General features: G+C 45.3%; 1 protein-coding gene across 1 annotated transcript; it reads left to right on the forward strand.

The window, feature by feature from the left end:
- The first annotated feature begins 1461 nt into the window (after positions 1-1461).
- On the forward strand, positions 1462-15127 carry LOC131257627 (putative GPI-anchored protein pfl2). The gene is made up of 4 exons (XM_058258406.1): positions 1462-1550; positions 14120-14556; positions 14596-14835; positions 14874-15127. Exons 1-4 carry the CDS (start codon positions 1462-1464, stop codon positions 15023-15025), a joined length of 918 nt encoding a protein of 305 aa, XP_058114389.1. The 3' UTR covers positions 15026-15127.
- Positions 15128-21952: the final 6825 nt, after the last annotated feature.

A 21952-nucleotide genomic window follows, 5' to 3' on the forward strand; every position in this document is an offset into this window, starting at 1 on the left:
CAATTAGTTGGAAGATGGGGACAGGAACACTGAATTTTTCCATTCCTCTACCTTTGTAGGAGCAGGAAAGCTGTTATCAGGTGGATTGAACTGGAATCTGGCCAACATGTGGAGGATCAAGCTGGTATCAAGGCGGCGGCCATCTCTCACTTTGAGGACCTCTTCCAGACTGAAATGACAGTGGTCGGTTTTGATCTGATTAACGTCCTTCTAGCGCTCGTCTCCTATGAGGACAACGCCCGTCTCATGGCCCCTCCTTCTCTCCTTGGGGTTCAGCTAGCCGTTAAAGCTATTCCCATGGATAGTGCGCTTGGGTCTGATGGTTTCTCGGGTGTTTTCTTCTCGTCTTACTAGAATTTTGTCACTCAAGACCTCCTCAAGGAAGCAGAGTTTCTTTTCCAAGGTGGAAATCCGCCAAGGGCAGTCACGTCCTCCCTTATATGCCTGATTCCTAAGTCAAATGCCCCTAACAAATTTTCAGACTACCGGCCCATCAGTCTCTGTAACTACCTCTACCAAAAATTTTCAAAGATTATCGCATCTAGGATGAACGAACTACTGCCTTCCCTTGTCTCCCCTGAGCAAGGGGCCTTCATTTAAGGCCGATCCATGGCTGAGAACATAGCGCTCACCCAGGAGTGTTGTTCAGGGAAATCAATAGAAAGGTCCAGGGCGACAATGTAGTGTTGAAGCTGGACTTGGAGAAGGTTGTGATAGAGTTGATTGGTCTTTCCTCAAGAGCGTGTTAAGGCCGTTTGGTTTCTCTAAGCCTTGGGTGGGGCTGGTGGAAAAGTACTGGGGAAATTCTTAGTTTTCGGTGCCTATTAATGGTGACGTAGCAGGTTTCTTTAGAGCTTCTAGGGGGTTGCATCAGGGCGACCCTCTGTCCCCAAGTCTTTTCATTCTGGCAGCGGAAGTCCTCAGCCTAGGGCTTCAAAATATGATGTCTTAGGGCGTTTACATGCCATTTAAGCTCAGAAGGGGCTACCTTACAGTCTCTTTTCTGCTATACGCCGATGATACCCTCCTGTTCCTCAATGGTGGTCTGAGATCTCTTCGGGCTGCTAAGGTTTTCCTTCAGTCCTTTCAAGCGGTCTCGAGCCAAAGGATCAACCTCTAGAAGAGTGCTCTCTATTGCTCGAATAAGCTTCCCTCCTCTAGGATCAGGTCAATTGTTAGAACTCTTGGAATTCCTAGAGCGGCAGCTGGGCCTAACTTACCTGGGAGTTCCTATCGCCAATGGTAGGCTCAGAGCTCGTGCCTTTCATCATTTGATTGACAAAGTGGAAGGAAGGATCCGTGGATGGTAGGCCAGATGCTTGTCTTAGGCTAGTAGGGCCATTCTTGTGCAGCGCATCCTTAGCAGCATCCTAATCCACTCGTTAGGAGCTAATCTTGTTCCTGCTCAAGTTCTGGCTGATTTGGAAAGCAAGTTTGCTACCTTCCTATGGGGGTAGTCAGATGGTAGAAGAAAATTGCATTGGCGAAGTTGGAAAGAGATTGCGTGGCCTAAACGGAAAGGTGGCCTGGGTTTCAGGAAGCTTGCAGAGGTAATGAAGGCTCTTAAGATGAAGATGGACTGGGCCCTCTTATCTAAGCCAAAGGGAAGCATTTAGAGCCCCTTTATGCGGGCGAAGTATGCTACTGACATCGCCTTGGGTGGGCCGATCAACCTGGCCTCCTTCGCTTCTCCTTTATGGGAGAGGATCAAGTCGTTGCTATCTCAGCTAGATAATGACGCTCATTGGCAAATTGTGGATGGAAGCTGCAGCCTCTGGCGCGCTAATTGGACGGGGCTTGGGGCGTTGGAGTAGTTAGCTGTGTCCCCCATTCCAGACGAGCTACGAGTGCTGATGGCAAGAGATTTCCTGGGTCCAAACTGTAAGACCCGTATCCTAACCCGTATCGTTCCGTAGACTTCCGTGATTTTTTTCGGTCAAATTTCGGCAACCTTCGACCCTTAACCAGTATTTGCGCGTGACTCTGCGTCACATGCCGTCAACCCGAGTCGACTCAACCCAAGACTTGTACCCCTGCGACCGCGCCGTCACCGCGGTTCCGATGTCGCATCTCACGCGCCGAGACGATACCCGAGCCAGGAGATGTGGGCCCATGTTCATTTCAAGAGAAACGCCGCGCGTTGCAATCCCAAGAGAATGTCCCATCAATCGCATCAAGTGTCAAGTACTCCATCCCATCAAGTCAAGTACAAGTAACCCATACCCCTCTCTCACCCAAGTCAACACAACCCATACCTAGTCAAGTACACACATCACTCTCACCCATCACACCCATCCCTCTCCTTACATCACTCTACCTCTCTCTCATTCTCTAATCCATTCCCCAAGCACCAAGAGAGGAGCAAACCGTCCATGGCCTCCAATGAGAGAAAGAAGCTATGGTGTGGCCCACTTCCTACCACCCAAAAATCTTCCATCTTCCACCATTAAAGTTGAAGCCAAGAAGACATGGATCCCAAGGAGCCAAGAAGGAGTGCCATCGGTGGGTGATCTCCCGTCGATTTCCATTTGAGGGCCCACTTGTAAGTGGGTCCCATTTTGATGTATATGTTGTAAGCATGAGGGGCCATAGTGGCAGGGCCCCTTCACTACCTCTCTCTCTCTCTCTCTCTCTCTCTCTCTCTCTCTCTTTCCCTTGTGTTGTGGACCCCACCATGGCAGCGTGTGGGGCCCATCTTTTATTGATGCATCGCATCCACATCATCCGATCCATGGACAGTGGGCATGGATTGGCTGAGGTATCTCACGCAGCCATGTAGTTGCTGTGTTGAGGTTCACGCCAGCAAGTAGTGGAGCCTACCTAGATGGCACGTGTGGAAAGCCACCTTGATGGATGTATTACATCCTTGCCATCCAGCCATGGGACGTCCAGCAGCCTCTGCTGCTGGACCGTATGAAGAGAAAGCATAAATATCAGCTTAATCTAAAAGCTGGTGGGTCCCACACGTGTGGACCCACCTTGATGTATGATTTCATCCCTCCCTGCCGTACATCTTTTTTGGGTCCTACCGCTGACTACCGTCAGCAAGTACTGTGGGGCCCTCCATGATGAACGTTAATCCACACCGTCCATCTATGTGGACCCCACCTCCTAGTTGATGTGTTGACGTGGGTACCTGGGGTCTGATCATCCAGACGTACGTGGTGTGTGGAGTGGATTCCACCCTAATGTATCTATTATATATCCCAGCCGTTCAGATCTGTTGGAGGGTGGGTACCCACCATTTGATGTGTGCGTTACATCCTAACTGTCCTTCTATTGGACGTGGATCCCAACATGGCAGTGTGTGGGGCCCACCTTATAGGATGTGTTGCATCCACCCCGTCTAGATCTGCTGGACGGTGGATATAGATTGGCTGGACTACCGCATTCCAGCAACATGGCTGGCAGGAGTGCGTCAGCAGCCCTGGGTCCCTCATGAGGTATGTGATTTATCTAAGCCGTCCATCTGCTGTGATACGTGGACCATCCCACACGTGTGGCACGTGTGGGAGTGGGACCCACCTTAATGTTTGCAACGTATCCTCTCCGTCCAATCCAGGACAATGAGTGTCTGGACGCTAGAGACACTCAAAACAAATGCATATATATATTTTTATATTAAGGTGGAGTATAACGTGATATACTCAGCACGTGGGACCCACCCGCTTGGTAGCAGCTTAGCTGGAGTACCTCACTCGCTGAATGGCTGCTGTACTGCATCACCCAGATCGTCCATCTGCTAAGGTTTGTATTATATCTAGACCGTCCATCTGGGACAGCCTGATCTTGAGAGTGCTGTGGTCCACACCATCCACGTGGACGTGTGGACCCCACTTGAATGTATATACCTTACAGCCATGAGGCTGATCCAAGCTCAGGTGGAGCCTGACGTGATGTACTCAGCACGCGGGACCCCACGGTGCTTGTGTTTCATTCACACAGCCATGGCCCACGTAATGTGGGTGTTTCATCCATACCGTTCGTTCGTAGGATGGTGGTACCCACTCTGCTGACGTGCTGTAACCAGCACTGTCCACTGCCTTGGGACGTGGACCCCACCATTAAAAATAGTAGGGACAGTGATATCCACCATTCAAAACTTCTGAGGGCCACAATAGTTTTCGATCAAGTTGATGTTTTTGTTTTCTTTTTATCTATCACTATGTTAACTTATGAATAAGTTGGATCTCAAATACACCATGGCAAGCCACATTATGATGAGTCCGACCATTGATCAGGTGGACCACACCGCAAAGACCAGTGGAGATTGAACGCCCACCTTTGAACCCTTTGGGTTACCGAAGTTTTGGACCACTATGATATTTGTTTTCCTCTTTACCTAGGACTTTGTGACCTTGTGAACAGATTGGATGGAAAATAAGCGTTATGGTGGGGTCCACCTTGATGTATGTGTTATACATCCATGTTGTTCATCTGGTGGGCCCATTTAGGAGGTACAGGCTCACCTGCTATGTGGCTCAGTTTGATGTACGTGAGGCCTGGGTAGAGAGGCCCATTGTGATGTATATTGGGCCCATGAGTGATGCCCAATGTGATGTATATAAGGCTTATATGATGGGGCCCACGTGCTTGAATCTGAGGCCCATGGGCAAGGCCCATTATGATGTATCCGTAGCCTATGGGCAAGGCCCGTTGTGATATGTATTAAGCCCATTAGTACGACCCATTGATGCAGCCCAGTTAATATATAAGGCCCCTTGGTGTAGCCTGTGGATGCGATCCACTTGATGTATATATAGCTCTTGTATGAGGCCCATTGTGATGTATATTAGGGCATTATGTGAAGACATTTGCCCACTATACGTTTGGCTCTATGTGGACCACTCTTTGGGAACAATGTTAGTTAAAAGGGCACATTGATGAGCAATGATGGTTTAATGTCCACATCGTGACCTTCCCTTAGGCCTGGATAGGTCCATTCTCATCGTTCTCCAATGGGTTCACCTAAACGCTTGGGCCCCTTTGATATTGTTTGATCCATCACCGGCCATCCATATATGAACCTCACCTTGGGGCCGTTTGCTGATTAGCGATCGATTCGATTGTCATGACCGATTTGCCGATTCTAATTATCGATCAATTCTGATTGTCATGACCGATTTGCCGATTCTAATTATTTATTGATCCCGATTGTCATGATCGATTTGTCGACTCTGATTATCGATCGATCCCAATTGTCGTAACCGATTTGCCAATTCTGATTATTGATCGACCCGATTGTCGTGACCGATTTTCCAATTCTAATTATCGATTGATCCGATTGTCGTGATCGATTTCCCAATTCTAATTATCGATTAATCCGATTGTCGTGACCGATTTGCCGATTCTGATTATCGATCGATTCTGATGGTCATGACCGATTTGCCGATTCTGATTATTTATCGATCCCGATTGTCGTGACCGATTTGCTGACTCTGATTATCGATCGATCCCGATTGTCATAACCGATTTGCCGATTCTGATTATTGATCGTCCCGATTGTCGTGACCGATTTCTCGATTCTAATTATCGATTGATCCGATTGTCGTGATCGATTTGCCGATTCTGATTATCGATCGATCCCGATTTGCCGATTCTGATTATCGATCGATCCCGATTGTCGTGACCGATTTTTCGATTCTAATTATCGATTGATCCGATTGTCGTGACCGATTTGCCGATTCTGAATATCGATTAATCCCGTTTATTGATTAGCGATTGATTCGATTGTCACGACCGATTTGACGATTCTAATTATCGATCGATCCCGATTGTCATGATTGATTTGCCGATTCTGATTATTTATCGATCCTGATTGTCGTGACCGATTTGCTGACTCTGATTATCGATCGATCCTGATTTGTCGATTCTGATTATCGATCGATCCCGATTGTCGTGACCGATTTGCCGATTCTAATTATCGATCGATTCCGATTGACATGACCGATTTGCCGATTCTAATTATCGATCGATTCTAATTGTCATGACCGATTTGCTGATTCTGATTATTTATCGATCCCGATTGTCATGACCGATTTATCGACTTTGATTATCAATCGATCCGATTGTCGAGGCCGATCATCGGGACCTATATGGTGAATATGTGACTCGTAGTTGAGGCCCATTGTGATGTATGTTAGGCCCATGTGAAAGGCCCATCGTGATGTGTATTAAGCTCTTGAGTGAGGCCCATGGTGTTGTATATTTGACCCTCGTGTGAGGTCATGGGTCCACTATATGTTAGGATCTATGAGCATCACTCCTCGGGGGCAATGTTGGTTAAATGTCCACATTGTCAAGGTTGATTGTCGATGCCGGTTATTGATACCAATTATGAGTATGTGACAGCATAGCATCATGATATCTACCCATACGCATCATCTGCATGTTTGTTATGAGGTGTGGTTAATCTTTGTATATGTCATTGAGCATGTTGTTATGAGACTCCCTGATAGGCGGAGGTTATCTCACATGAGCGCACGGTATACACAAGATTGATGCATAACTGGATTGTATGACTCATGCATCTTTCATTATGATTACTGTACGCCCTAGCGACATCAGGGTCATAGCCTCCACAGGTATATCGTGGATGGCCAGATGGGACACCGAAAATTTATTTTACATGGGGTGCTATAGATATCCCTGGGTGAAAGTCCCTAAACCCTCTTGGTTCCAGAGGTTGCTCCAACGTCTAGACCGAGTGGATGCATGAGCGCATGAGGGCCGTATACCATTAGGTCGCGTCTCCCACTATGTCGTGGTCGGTTGGAAGGGGGTGCGGCCTTACCTGCCCGAGAGGAGGGGGCAATGCTAGGCTGAGTCTGACCAGCTCGAGGAATGGGTCTGCTATCGACTAGCCGAGCCCGATATTGGCAGGCGGATAGTGAGGTCTCTTCCACTCACCTTATTGCGCGCGATGGGGCAGCAATTTGGTTTGGAGTGTAATAGACCCCGGTGATGATCCCAGAGAGTAACCGTACTGATATGTGGACTTATTGAGCAGGAATTGCATATTCATTCATTCATTCATTCCTTCACTATCCACTCGGGCTGGTGGTGCGTAACTATTTATTACGTGTACCTTCGTATGACCAGGATTTCGGTTGGGCGCGCGACTAACCTGAGATTAGGAGTTTACCACATTGAGTCTGACTATCCAAATTTAGGTATGGGACTGGTTTGGATAGGAGTCCTTTGTGGTGGACCCCGTAGTCTGCGATACTACGTACTATCATCCCGACTTCACACTCTAGCATGGTCATTACATTCGCACCGTATATTACATTGCATCCGCAGTACTTAGCATTTTGAGTTACTATGTTTCTGCATTTATATGGCCTAAACGGACTTAGCAGGATTTACATCTTGCTTTGTATCCTCGGTATCTGATATTTCGCTCTCTTTGACTCCTCATTTATATGGCTGATCTAAATTGCGTACTCTGATATCGTATGACTCAGGGGCATACCAATATAATTCTGCTTATTCTGATTTCGTATGATTTATGATCTTGCTAGTGTTTCCGATATTGTATCATTATGGGTTTATCAGTATTTCCACTTACTCTGATTACTTTGATATTTTTTACTTGGCACTTACCTTGTGCACACACTTTCACCACCCTCTAAGCTTTCTATAAGCTTATGCACGATAGATGCGTGCAGGTGTTATTAGGTTGCAGCAACGTTGAGCTTGGAGCGTGCAGTTGTCTTCTAGAGCTTTGATTTCGATTTATGTATTTTCCTTTCAGCATTGTACTCAAATGATTATATTAGTGGATATGTGATGATGATGTTGCCTTTGTGAATTGGGTAATCTCGTGGTTATGCTTATTATGAGTTAAATGTACAAAAAAAAAAAAATCCTCCTTATAGGATCCCAAGATCGGAATCTGGCGTATGGAGGTTAGGAGCCGAGAATGGGGTACTACGGAGGCTGTCGGCACCGGACTCAGCGATCGTGATTCCTGTAAATCCGATTTCCGGGTTTGGGGCGTGACACAAACAGTCCGCTTCCCCCTTCAGCGGTCCTCAACCTCCTTCCTTCTTCTGTGGTAGATAGCATTTTTCAGGCTGGTTTTTGTCTTTTAGTTGGCTCGGATAGAATCCTCTAGCCATTCACCCCTTCTAGTGAGTTTTCTGTTTGTTCAACGTGGGAGAGATCCAGATCGAGCAAGCCCCGCAGAAGCTGGGCTAAGTTGGTTTGTCACTCCAAGCTTTCTCCGAAGATCTCGCTGCTTGTTTGGAAAGTGTTGTCTAACGTAGTGCTGCTAGATGAAGCCGTCCAGCGTTGGGGGATCCATCTAGCCTCGAAGTATGTTTACTGCGCCGCTCCTCCCCCCTAGGGTCATTCTTCTGAATCCTTACATCATCGCGAGTACCCTGGCGTCCTCCTGCTGGAACTATTTTGCAGAATTTTTGGAGTGGCAGATCTCTCGGCTATTTCGGTGGAGGCTAGGCTGAACTGTTAGTGGTCGATGCTGTCATTGGATGGCAGGGTCTCCACTATTCAGAGGCTGGCCCCAAGTATCATTATTTAGGAGATGTGGAAGACAAGGAACTCTACTAAATTCGATGGCAGAGTTTTTTTCTTTTGAGAGAATGAAGGTTAGCATCACTTGGTGGCTGAAAGTTATCATCCAGTGGCTTCCCAGGGCCTCGTCTTTGGGCTGCAGCAAGCTGTTGTCTGAGCTGCACATTGTTCTCCCCTCCCCCCCTATTCAGCTCCCATCTATCATCAAATGGGCCAAGCCCAGGAACGGTTAGATCAAAGTAAACGTTGATGGGTCCGCTAGGGGGAACCCAAGGGTGTCCGGCGGTGGAGGGATTGGTAGAGGGGATATTGGCGAGTTTATTTTTACATTCTCGTCTGGGTACGAGACCGGATCAAGCGTTGGCGCTGAGATCCGGGCGATCTATGACGGGCTTCTCTAAGGTGGTAGTGAAATCGGATTCCCACCTGATAGTGTCCTTCCTGAACGAGGTTGCTTTTCAGGCTAGAAATGGGAATCCTGGTTGGCTAGAATTCATAGGCTCAAGCTTAGAGGGCAGGTGAAATTCGTTCACATCATCAAGGAAGGCAACGCCCCGGCGGATGGAATGGCCCGGTTGGGCAGCGAGTCTCAGCTCTTCTCCCTTTTTCTCCCCCCCTTAGAGCTTCCTTCCCTCGTCCGCGGTCTGCTCTTCCTCGACAAAGTGGGCCTGGGGGCTGTTAGGCTCGCCTTGGATGATGGTCTTTAGCGCTTAGCTCGTGGCGCCCCTTTTGCTCCGTTTTTGTATAGCAGTTGTGTAGTCTTCGGTTTGTTTTTTTTTTTTTCTTTTTCTTCTTTTTCTTGTTGCCTCTATGATAGGCCTCCCTGGGTCTTTTGTTTTTTTTTTTTTTTGCCCGGGGAAGCCCAAAAGCGTCTTAGATATGTCCCGTATCCAGATCTTGTATTTGCTTTCCTTTTTTTTATTGAAATGCAAGCCCAGGCCTTTAAAAAAAAAAAAAAAAAAAAAAAAAAAACTGTCTCAGATGTTAGAGAAGGCATTCTTTATGGCTTGAATAGCATTTACAATTATGTAGTCAGTGAAAGTAAATTTTTTTTATACGTAGCTAATTGTGAAAGACTACATATATACGGAGGCCCAAGATGATTTGCATGAGATCTCATGGTCAACTATCTTAATATCTCATCAAAGACTCTGTCTCAGCAACTGCTTCTCTGGTCTATGAAAGCAGTAGAGAACGGGGAGCTCCAAAGCCCTCGCTAATGTAATCAATCAAATCTCTTATTGTTTTCAGGTGGAATGGAATTCAAAAAACATAATTATTACCCGTGGCAAGGATTGTCCCTGTTACCATGGGGTAAGATTAATTCCATGCTTTGTTAGTAATACGGTGGTATATTGAATGAATATACCCACCATCATTTGAAATTATTGAGAATAACATACATGTTATATTTAACCTGTTCATTTGTTTTGTAACCTCATTTTATGGCATGAGCCTAAAAATGAGGCAGATCCAAAACTTATGTGGCCCCAAAGAAGTTTTCAACGGTAAGTATTCAATCCCCATTGCTTTTTATGGTGGGGTCTACTTGAACTTTAGATTTACCTGGTTTTTTGGTCCATGCTTTAAAATAATCTCGAAAAATGGGTGGACGGTGTGGATATAGCCCACACATCATGGTGGGACCTACACAACTTGCTAAAATTGAGTGAAATTGGCATGGGACCTAATGCAATTCCATCTAATCTAATTCCAAGCTTTTCCATTCTTCCCAAACATAGAGTGGAATTGGCACAGGACCAGATAAATCCCATCACACCTCATCCCACTGCCCAAACACGCCATAAGGGTCTCACCTAATCCGCTCCAGGTGTTTCCACCATGGTGGCCCTATATCCAAATCTATGGTTGGAGTTGCATCTCCATTGTTACCCTTGGAGTACTGGCCTATCTAAGACCATACCTAACGATGGAGTGGAGTTAGCACAAAAATTGATAGACCCGGATAGCTTTAATGCTGCAGAGGATTCCTGTCCCGCGTGGCAACCCACTCGTCCTCTTCCGTCCGAATTCTTGCGCTTTTTATCTTCCCTGGAGAGAGAGTAGGGAGGGGGACCATATAGTCACGCATCAGGCTTTTTCTCTTCTCTGGGTAGAGAATAGGGAGGGGGACCATATAGTCACGCATCAGGACCATATCGTCACGCATCAGTATCTTCTCCATTCCTTATCATTTCCACGGAGAGAGAGAGTCAGGAGAGGACGTGTATTCCGTCCTACCCCGTCGGTTTCCGGCTGGAAACGGCAGCATCTTTGAGTGGCCACTGTGATGTATGGGTCTTATCCACACCGTCCATCCATCGTTTTGTATCATTTTAGAGAATAAGCCCGAAAATGAGTAAGATCCAAAGCTCAAGTGCACCACATCACGGGAAGCAGCAGGGAAGATGATTCTCCCCATCGAAACTTTTACCAGGTCCACTGTGATGTTTATTTGCCATCCAACCTATTCATCAAGTTACATGGACGGAGTAAAATAAAACACAAATATCGGCTCCATCCAAAACTTATGTGGCCCCAAGAAGTTTTCACCCGTAAGAGTTTAATCCCTATTATATGTTCCACTCGAGCCTACCTCATATCTGTTTATATCTGTTTCGAGGAATTGAATCGTATTGATTTGTATTAAATGGGATTGTGATTATTATTGTAAAATGGCGCGGGGATGAATGATGAGGATAACTACTCCGAATTCATGGAGCTTCTCTGGACTCCTCACAGAGGCTTCTCGAATCCATGAGGAAAGAAAGAAGAAAATAGAAATAAATTCTAATAAATTCGAAATTGATTAATGAGTGAATAAAAACGAGTTCACAACCCTTAAAATAGGGGTACCAAGCAATGGGAAAGAAATCAGAATCAAATTACAACTAAAACTCCTAGAATTCGCGACTTACTATAAATAGTAAACTTACTATTTATAGACGGTCGTGATGTCTACTAGTGCGCAAGGTTTATGGCTAAAAATAATAAGTGTCCTATTTAGCTTCACCAAACCGTTCTCCTAATTATTCTAAGCTCTTTTCACGTTGGGCGTAACTCCTAAAGCCCGACGGATGAAGAATTATAATCAAACTAAAACTTACTATTTATAGTAAAAACGAAATTAAAACAGGGAAACGACTGTCGATCCAGGGGTTTTTTGCAATTCCAGCTGTGCAACCCGGCGTAGCAGGTTGGTTGGCTAAATTAGCTCGTTCTACCCCAAAATCATATATTTTACGTCAAATAACTCATTCCGGATTGCAAGATATGCCCGATTTAAGGTCCAATCGTCTAAATCACTTTTGTCATCGACCGGGCCTTTTCTGATCCATCTTGGCCATGTAACTGTCCGCGACCTACTCTACATCAGTCTCCTCCACTTCAAAAGAACTCGCCTTCGAGATCTCATCATGCGCTGGTTCATGATACTCGGTCAGGTCTGCGACGTTGAAAGTCCGTGAGATCGCCATATCATCTGAAAGATCAACAACATAAGCGTTATCATTGATCTTTCGAATGATTGGAACAGGTCCGATCTTCTTATTTTTCAACTTGTTATACATCCCGGTCAGAAATCTCTCTTTACGCAAATGGACCATAACGCGGTCGCCCACCTCGAACACCTTTTATCACCGGTATTTGTCCGCTTGTTCCTTGTATTTCTTATTCGAGGCATGTAGCTTAGTCTGCACTTCCGCATGGATGTCCATGATCTTGTCTGCCATATGCTCTGCTGCAATGCTTGTGCTTGGGTGCTTGGGCAGAGGGACCAAGTCAAGTGTGTGGCGAGGCACTCGTCTGTAGATAATCTGGAACGGTGATTTTCCTGTCGAGTGGTTCACCATGTTGTTGAATGCAAACTCTGCTTGAGATAAGGCCGAATCCCACTGCTTCGGTTTTTTTCCTGAAATACAGCGAATGAGGTTTCCTAACGTGCAATTCACAACTTCGGCCTGCCCATCAGTCTGTAGGTGGTAAGCACTGCTGAATTAAAGTTGTGTATCAAATCGATTCCACAAAGTCCACCAAAAGTGGCCAATGAATTTCGTGTCATGATCAGAAGTAATGGTCTTGGGGACCCCGTGTAGCCGTACGACCTCCCTGAAGAATAGATTCGCCACATGTGTTGCATCGAGGGTTTTCTTGCATGGGATAAAGTGCGCCATCTTAGAGAAACGATCTACCACCATGAACACCAAATCCATGCCGCGTTGTGTTCGTGGGAGACCAAGCACGAAGTCCATTGATAAATCTTCCCAAGGACCATCCGGCACAGGTAACGGGGTGTAAATGCCTGTATTCTGAGATTGCCCCTTGGAGGTCTGACAAGCATGACAACGTTGTATAGCTTTTTCCACATCACGTACTAATTGCGGCCAATAATACCGCTCTTCCACAAGAGCTCGCATCTTGTCTCGCGCAAGGTGTCCACCGAAGCTACCTCCATGTAGCTCTTGAATAATTTGCTCCCTCAGAGAACTTTGGGGGATGCACAATCGATTCCCTTTGAATAGAAAATCGTCTTGTATATGAAGGTCACTGGGGTGACCTTCTTGGCACTTCATCCAAGAATCTTTGAAGTCCTCATCCTCGGCATACAGCTCCTTGAGACAGTCAAAGCCAACCACCTCGTTGCTCATCGTAACAAGTAGTGATGCACAATGGCTAAGTGCATCAGTCACTTTATTCTGCTGCATTGACTTATGCTTCAGAACGAACGTAAATTCCTGTAAAAACGCAACTCATCTAGCATGCACATGATTCACGTTAGTCTGACTATTAATAAACTTTAATGTTTGATGGTCAGTGTACAAAACAAACTCTCTTTGAATCAAATAATGCCGCCAATGTCGCAGCGCCTGAACAACTGCATACAACTCAAGATCATAAGTCGACCACTTCTTTCGGGCTTCGCTGAGCTTCTCGCTGTAAAAGGCTACTGGCCAGCCTTCCTGTGATAACACTCCTCCAATTTTGACGTATGAAGCGTCACACTCGACCTCAAATAATTTGTCGAAATTAGGAAGCACCAAGACCGGTGTTGTAGACAAGCGATGCTTGATCTCATGAAAGCTCTTGTCAGCTTTATCGATCCACTGGAACGGTCCTTTTTTCATGCAATCTGTTATCGGCGCGACTATGGTGCTAAAATCTTGCACAAATCGACGATAGAAAGTCATCAACCCATGAAAACTCCTCACCTCATAAATGTTTGTCGGGATCGGCCATTCCCTAATAGCTCGCACTTTTTCATCGTCCACACAAATGCCTGTGGACGTTGCAACAAATCCTAGAAACAACAGGCTGTCAGTTAAAAAACAACACTTCTTCAAGTTAAGATACAACTTGTTAATTTGTAGGACCTGCAGCACCTGTCTAAGATGTTTCCTGTGCTCCGCCTCATCTTGGCTATATATCAATATGTCATCAAAATATATTACTACAAATCGACCAGTGAACGGTTTTAGAACTTGATTCATTAAACGCATAAAAGTACTTGGTGCATTTGAAAGACCGAAGGGCATGACCAGCCACTCATACAACCCTTCCTTAGTCTTAAATGATGGAATGTGAGCCCTGTTACTGAAAATGATGGATGGAATGTGGAGATTCTGCGTCTTAAATTTCTGGAAGAATTGAAGTTGAAATGGGGGTATTTGAAGGGGAAGCTTCCACAGCTGCAATGTGCGCAGATTTACAAATGTCCGGAGATCGGATCGTCTCTTCCTGACTTCGACAAGATGGGATTTTGGGTGAGGAATGAAAAAGAAGCAAGCTCAAGCTCCGTGGCTAGAACTAGTGCTTCAGTTCGTATGAAAAATGAAGAAGAAGCAAGCTCAAGCTCCATGGCTGCAACTTGTGCTTCAGTTCGTATGAGAAATGATGAAGAAGCAAGCTCAAGCTCCATGGCTGCAACTAGTGCTCCAATTCGTATGAGAAATGAAGAAGAAGCAAGCTCAAGCTCCATGGCTGCAACTAGTGCTCCAGTTCGTATGACAAATGAAGAAGCAAGTTCAAGCTCCATGGCTGCAATGACAAATGAAGAAGAAGCAAGCTCTAGCTCCATGGCTGCAACTAGTGCTCCAGTTCGTATGAGAAATGAAGAAGAAGCAAGTTCAAGCTCCATGGCTGCAACTAGTGCTCTGGTTCGTATGACAAATGAAGAAGAAGCAAGCTTAAGCTCCACGGCTGCAACTAGTGCTCCAGTTCGTATGGCAAATGAAGAAGAAGCAAGCTCAAGCTCCATGGCAGCAACTAGTGCTCCAGTTCATATGAGAAATGAAGAAGAAAGTCAAGCTCCATGGCTGCAATGACAAATGAAGAAGAAGCAAGCTCAAGCTCCATGGCTGCAACTAGTGCTCCAGTTCGTATGAGAAATGAAGAAGGAGCAAGCTCAAGCTCCGTGGCTGCAACTAGTGCTCCTGTTCGTATGACAAATGAAGAAGAAGCAAGTTCAAGCTCCATGGCTGCAACTAGCTAGCGCTCGAGTCGTTCAAGATGATCTGGACAGTTGATCGGATTGGGTTCCGACACAGATTCTTGATGCTGTAGAAATCTCCTGGATTGGAGTATTCTAACCCTTTGATCTGTTGAATAAATTAGTAGCCGCACGATTAGAATGTGTTGATTTGGGTTATCCTAGTCTTTAGGAGTTCAGTAGTTTGCTTATGTTTGTTGCCCAGTTTGTAGGAGTTGTTTAGCATGATGCTAGTAGTGCCTATTTTTGTGTTTGTAACTGTTTGTTTTTTTAGCCTATATAATGGCCATTTCCTTATCAATGAAGAGGTAGAGTTTCAGTTCAACTCTATGTAACGCCCCGATTTCTAAAACCCAAGTATGAGACTCACTTCAGAAATCTGAGAGTTTATAAATTAGAGAACCAGCGGAAATACAAACTCAGAGTGCGATAGCAAAATGAAGCATAGATAATCATATGAACCCAAATATTTAACCCACCCAGCTAAGGGTCTTAGTTACAAAATTCCATAAGTTCCAAAATACTAAACCACTGAAATTAAAATATTGAATTACTTATTAAGCCCGAAATACGCCGTTGTTTCTTGTTGCGGCTCGTCATCATAGTGCCCTTCGTCGGGCTCCACGGTTACGCCATCAAGGCCAGCACAGTCATTCTCCACATCCGTCCCTGCATACTCTATACGGTTGGATAGTTGATGAATGAGTAACCAGCTCAGTGTGAATTCCCCTCAAGATTTCGCATCGTCGTCTTAGCAAACATAGTTTAAAGAAAAATAAGGCAATAATCCAAAACAGATAAGATGCAGTTTTATTAGATGCATGGATGTATGAATGCACATCGACCTTGGGATGCTCATCCAGTCAGACTTTGGGTTTGCCACTCATGCAATCATCGACCAGGGTAAAACATCCAGACAGGCAAATACGTATGATAACAATAGATGGTGGTCTTTGCCCCGAGTAAAACATCCAAGCAGGCAAATTCATATGTCACGTACGATAGCAGTAATGCCAGTCTGTGCTATGCATGCATGATTAGTCAACCTGTTATTAGTCCAATTACAACCAGCCAATTTAAATAAACTCACGGTCACTACGGGAAGCACATGGCCCAGCGTAGGCTGACAGCTCGAGCATAGTGTCCCATGACCATCATCCTCGGCTCATGAAGTTTTCCACCTTGGGATCTTTCAATAAGATCCCTTGATAAAAAGAAGTGATACTGGTTCAAGGGTCCTATTCTTCTACAGTTTTGTCTAATTACATCCCAAGTGTGACTTGCGTACAATAATGAAATCCTCCACGTGTAGCGCTATGAGATATATGGAAGGCAATCATATTAACATATGATAACATGCGTGACAATACAACATACTAGGAGGCATCATGGAAATTACAAAAGAACTATCGAGGAGATGTTAATCAAGACATGTGAATGGGAGTCATATTTCAATGGTTAGCTAGCAGTGAGTCTACTATGCAGTGTGAACATGGTATCACAGATTTGATATTTGCAACGACCTTAAACTCATAGTAGCAGATCTAGTACAACTATGTTTAGCTATCTTAGAAATGGAATGCCCAAGGGGAAAGTCATCACCCATAGGGTTGTGTTTGTGAACTCGGTCCAAGTCTTCTTACGGCTTAAGGTCACTCAAGGAATCCCCTAAAATTACAGTTTATATTTGTCAGGTATTTCCACGGCTTGCATTAACAAATATATCATAGTGAAGCCCCATGGATGGTGGGGATATGCACCACATCATGAGGTGGGCCCCACCTGTCTAGAGGGCTGGACGGTGTGGATGAAGAACAGATACAATAAAGGTAGGGCCCACCGTCACATGGTCGATGTAAATAAACACTTACATTAGGTCAGGATCCACTGCACAAACGGTGGAGATAAAACAGTTATACTATGGTGGGATCCACTGCACAGATGGACAGTTTGGATTAAACACGTATATCAGGGTGGATTTCACATGTAGGCCCACAGAAGTTTTAATGATCACAAGGTATTTTGGTACCTTGGCCATCCATGACCAATCACGGGGGCGCATCTAACGAATGGTTCAGATGGCACTGACGCCACCCATGTCAGTACACACACTCCATGTTAGCCACCCTGCTAGGGGTTGACACCAAGACCTCCAGTGTTGAAACGAGGTATCTCCACTCTGGCTGCCAGTGGAGCTATGGATCTGGGTGTTCAGATCCAGCGCTGGACGTCCACTGATGGACGGTTTGGAGACGTCCACTGATGGACGGCCAGGGATCAATGGTCCTTTGAGGGACGGAGTGGATGTATAGCACGTATACTAGGGTGGGTCCCACCCGCTGGCAAAATAAGAGTGGATGTGCAGTAAGGTGGGCCACGTCCAGACCTTGGACGGTCTGGATTCAACACATGTATGGGTTCACATACACGTGGGTCCATGTAGGATCCTCCATATAACATTATATATATTATATATATTAGTATTTTATTATACTTTAGATGTACTGGAGGGGCATTTCATCAATCACAACAGGTGGGACGGTCTGGATTTCAGGCAGATGGACCGCCTGGATTAGAATAAACTCATCAAGGTGGGTTTCACAAATACTGTCTACGGGGACGGTGCAGAAGCAGTTACATCTACGTGGGTCCCACATGGGTCCCACTACATGTATCATTTTATGTATGTATCACTTATTATTATAATATTATATATATATACCTTTCTTCCCCTTTTTTTTTCTTTAAACATATATAGCAGCCGTCCAATACTGCACGTCCATTGATGGACGACCAGGAGGGAACGTCCATTGATGGACGGGCTGGATGTAAAACACAACATCTAGGTGTGGCCCACCACAATTTTCTGATGGTACAGCCCACCAGTGTGCAGCCCGCTAGATGTTCCTTCCTTTTGGTGAGGCCCACCTGCAATTTGGTGAGGCCCAACATAGTGCAGCCCACCAGTGTTGTTAACGTGTACAGCCTCTCTGCTGCTGGCTGTTTTAAAACCACTTCCGGCCCCAATTTTTAGCTCAAACAGGACTCTTTTTCCGGGCCGTTTTTCGACCCACATCAGTGCTCAACCAGAGGCACAGTGGCTGCCACTTTCACCGTCCAAAAATGGCCCGAAATAGGGTTGTTTTCACCTCCATTTTCGGGCTGATATCAGCCGCGTTGTAGCTCAACAGAGCTAGTTTGTGAGCTGTTCCTGAACTGGGTTTCAGCCTGATTTTTGGGGAGTGATGTGGTTCAAACGGAGCTTGCCTGTAGGCTGCTACTACACTGTGTTTCAGTTCCCAGCTGGGGCCATTTACATGTCACAGTTTAGCCCCAAACAGGGCCTGAACTCAGGCCATGTTCGGCCTTAAACAGAGGTGCGTTCAGCCATAAAATAGGGGCTGTATTCAGCCCTTTCAAAGCTTTATTTTGGGTGGATTTTTGGCCCCAAACTTGGTTCATATCAGGGTCTATTGCTATACGAAATGGAGGAGAGTCGATAAGAAGGAAAGAACAAGAGAAACGGCATTTGTGGGCTGCTTACCCGGCTGGACCGACGTCCACGCTTCCTACCTCCTTCTCCTTCTTTCTCTCTTTTCTCTCTCTTTCCTTTTTCTCTCTCACTCAAGTGGTGTTGCTGTGGTCTCACACTGACTCGGCTCGGTCCGTTTCTCACGGACTGAGTTGGGGCTGTGCGTGCCAACCTCACCCAAAACGCCCACTCTTTCTCTTTGTTTTCTCCCTCCTCTCCTTTCTTTTCCTCTCTTTCTGTGTGGAACCTGAGAGAGCTAAACCTCCCTATCTATAGGCAAGGAGAGGAGAGGTCCAGTGATTGAGATTGGTTCTGCAAATCCCTAAGCGATGGCCGTCGGTGGCAGACTCTGCTTTCCCGAAACGGAAAGTTCGGCTGGACATTCCCCATTGTCTGGTTGTTTTTGGTTTGAAGGAGAGAGACATCCCTGGCTGGCGTGTGAATGCCGGCAACCCTCCAGGTAAACCGACGTAGCTCTCCCCATCACGCCAGCGGTCTGATCGCCTTCTACGGATTCCGTTATTCATGATAAAACGGACGGTCAATTATCGATTCCCTTCGTTTGTTTTCAGAGGGCCTCTTCCTTATACGGCTTTGTTGGGGTGGGCCCCACCGAAAAAATGGACGGTCTGGATTGCCCAAAAAACGGTCAGGGTGGCTCACTTAGGGGTTTGAAATTCTCCAGTTTCAAATGCTTTAAAATGGCGGGAGAGAGTTTTCATTTTGCAAATGGGCCGGTCAACAGTCAGTTGACCACTTCACTTTGTCCAGTGCACCTCGTGCACCAGTCCAAGGTGCACGCACGCCTTGTGTGGGGTCTGGTGTGATGCTTGTGATGGATCTATACCGACCATATGTTTAGGGGTCCCGGTTCAGTTTGGGCCATATGTGAGGTCCAGGTGGGCTGTATTGTGCCTTTCAAGGCGAAATTTGGCCCATTCATTGTGATCCAACGGTCGGATTGGTCTGGTGGGTGGTTTTAACGGTTGAACGTGGTTCTAGAGTACACCAGTTGTCCGGTTGGCCATAAATAAGTCCTTAAGAGTTACTAACGAGTTATTGTGCTAATGTGACCTTGTTACTTGTTCATAAACTGTTCTAATCTAAGGGTTTGCTGAGTCTTACCTTCTGGTTTGGCATTGGGTTTGTCTTGGCATCTCTCGTCCTGGGTGGCCAGCTTTTATCATTAACTGGGAGCCCCAACCTACACGCGTAAGGTTTAAGTTATCTTGTTTAATCATCCCTAGTCGCTATACCCAAGGTCCTTAGTGGTAACACTCGTGTACCAAAGGTACGGGGTGTTACACTCTGTTTCCCTTTGTTTTTAGTTTATCGTTTTCTTCTTCCATTTTACATCGGTGGTATCAGAGCTTGGTTAGAGTTCCACAATGGCTTCTGAAACTTTTGTGCAGCCAACCATTCCACGCTTTGATGGTCACTATGACCATTGGAGCATGCTCATGGAAAATTTTTTGAAGTCCAAAGAATATTGGACAGTTGTTGTTTCTGGAGTAGCAGAACCAGCATCAAGTGTTATGCTGACAGATGCACAGAAGGTGGAGCTTGAAGGGCAGAAGTTGAAGGATCTCAAAGCAAAGAATTATCTCTTCCAGGCAATTGATCGTTCCATCCTGGAAACCATTCTTTGTAAAGAAACTTCCAAGCAGATCTGAGACTCTATGAAGAAGAAGTATGAGGGGACAACAAAGAGGGCACAGCTTCAAGCACTTCGAGACGATTTCGAAACTTTAAACACGAAGTCTGGAGAATCGGTGTCAGATTACTTCTCCAGGACGATGGCAATCGCAATAAGATGAGAATCCATGGCGACAAAATGACAGATGTCACTATCATTGAGAAGATTCTTCGTTCGATGACAACAAAATTCAACTATGTTGTTTGTTCAATTAAGGAATTTAAAGACACTGACAGTATGTCCATTGAAGAATTGCAGAGTTCTTTGTTGGTTCATGAGCAGAAAATGAATCGGCAAGACAAGGATGAGCAAGTGTTACAAGCCTCGGCATCAAAAGGAGGAGGTCAAGGACGAGGAAGAGGTAGGGGCAGAGGCGGCAATGATGGTAGACACTCAAATTAGAAATCTGAAGATTCTGATTCTCAAGGGAGAGGAAAAGGCCATGACAACAACAACAATCATTTAATGCCTTCCAAGTCAAAGTCAAGAGTTGAATGCTATAGGTGTCACAAGTTGGGCCACTACAAGTCAGAGTGTCGTACTAATCTAAGGAGAGATGGTGGAAAGCAGTCCAATTTTTCTGAGAAGGAAGAAGAAGTGTCTTTGTTGATGACTTGTCACGTGAAGGAGGAAACTCACAAGAAATTCTTGTGGTACTTAGACACTGGCTGCAGCAACCATATGAGTGGAGAGAAGTCTATATTCTCTGAATTAGATGAAGCTTTTCATGATGTTGTGAAGTTCGGTGATGACTCTACAGTCTCTGTTATGGGAAAGGGAAAGGTAGCAATTCAAACCAACAGAAATTCTATTCCAACTATTTCTAACGTTCTCTTTGTTCCAGATTTGAGAAAAAATTTACTCAGTGTTGGTCAGTTACAAGAAAAGGGATATGGAATCTCTATCAAAAATGGAGTCTGCAAAATTGAAGATGAGAAGTTGGGCTTGATAGCTCAAGTCAACATGACAGCCAACAGAATGTTTCCATTGTATCTCCATGACACCGCTCACTCATGTCTTTCTGCAAGATTGGGAGAGAAAGAATGGCTATGACATTTTCACTATGGGCATCTTAGCTTTAGCGAGTTGAAGACTTTACAACAAAAGAATATGGTGACTGGTCTTCCTCAAATTACAGCTCCTTCTGAAGTTTGTGAAGAATGTGTTGTTAGCAAACAACACCGTAATCAATTCCCACAAGGGAAATCATGGAGGGCGAAGGTTGGACTGGAGCTTGTTCATTCTGACATTTGCAGGCCAATAACTCCATGCTCTAATGGAGGTAAGAGATATATACTTACCTTCATTGATGATTTTAGTCGCAAAAGCTGGGTTTATACAAGAGAAGTCTAAAGGCTTTCTAGCCTTTAAAAGCTATAAAGCGTTGGTTGAGAAAGAAGTTGGTAGTCCCATAAAAATTCTTCGCACAGATCGTGGTGGAGAATATAACTCACATGAATTTGCAAGTTTCTGTGAGACTCATGGAATTAAGAGGCAGCTTACAACAACTTATACACCCCAATAGAATGGCGTTTGTGAAAGGAAAAATCGCACTATTCTAAATATGGTGCGAAGTCTTTTAATAAGGAGTTGTATTCCAAAGAGCTTCTGGGCTGAAGCAGTTAACTGGAGCATTCATATATTGAATAGAAGTCCCACACTTGCTGTTCAAAACATGACACCAGAGGAAGCATGGAGCAGA

Source organism: Magnolia sinica, chromosome 10 (genome assembly GCF_029962835.1).
Source record: "Magnolia sinica isolate HGM2019 chromosome 10, MsV1, whole genome shotgun sequence".
In the NCBI taxonomy this organism is placed as follows: domain Eukaryota; kingdom Viridiplantae; phylum Streptophyta; class Magnoliopsida; order Magnoliales; family Magnoliaceae; genus Magnolia; species Magnolia sinica.

Coding starts and splice junctions, on each gene's coding strand:
- LOC131257627 (XM_058258406.1), top strand. CDS start 1,462: ATGGTAGAAGAAAATTGCATTGGCGAAGTTGGAAAGAGATTGCGTGGC. Junction 14,557..14,595: donor TATGACAAATGAAGAAGCAA/GTTCAAGCTCCA, acceptor ATGAAGAAGAAG/CAAGCTCTAGCTCCATGGCT. Junction 14,836..14,873: donor TATGAGAAATGAAGAAGAAA/GTCAAGCTCCAT, acceptor ATGAAGAAGAAG/CAAGCTCAAGCTCCATGGCT.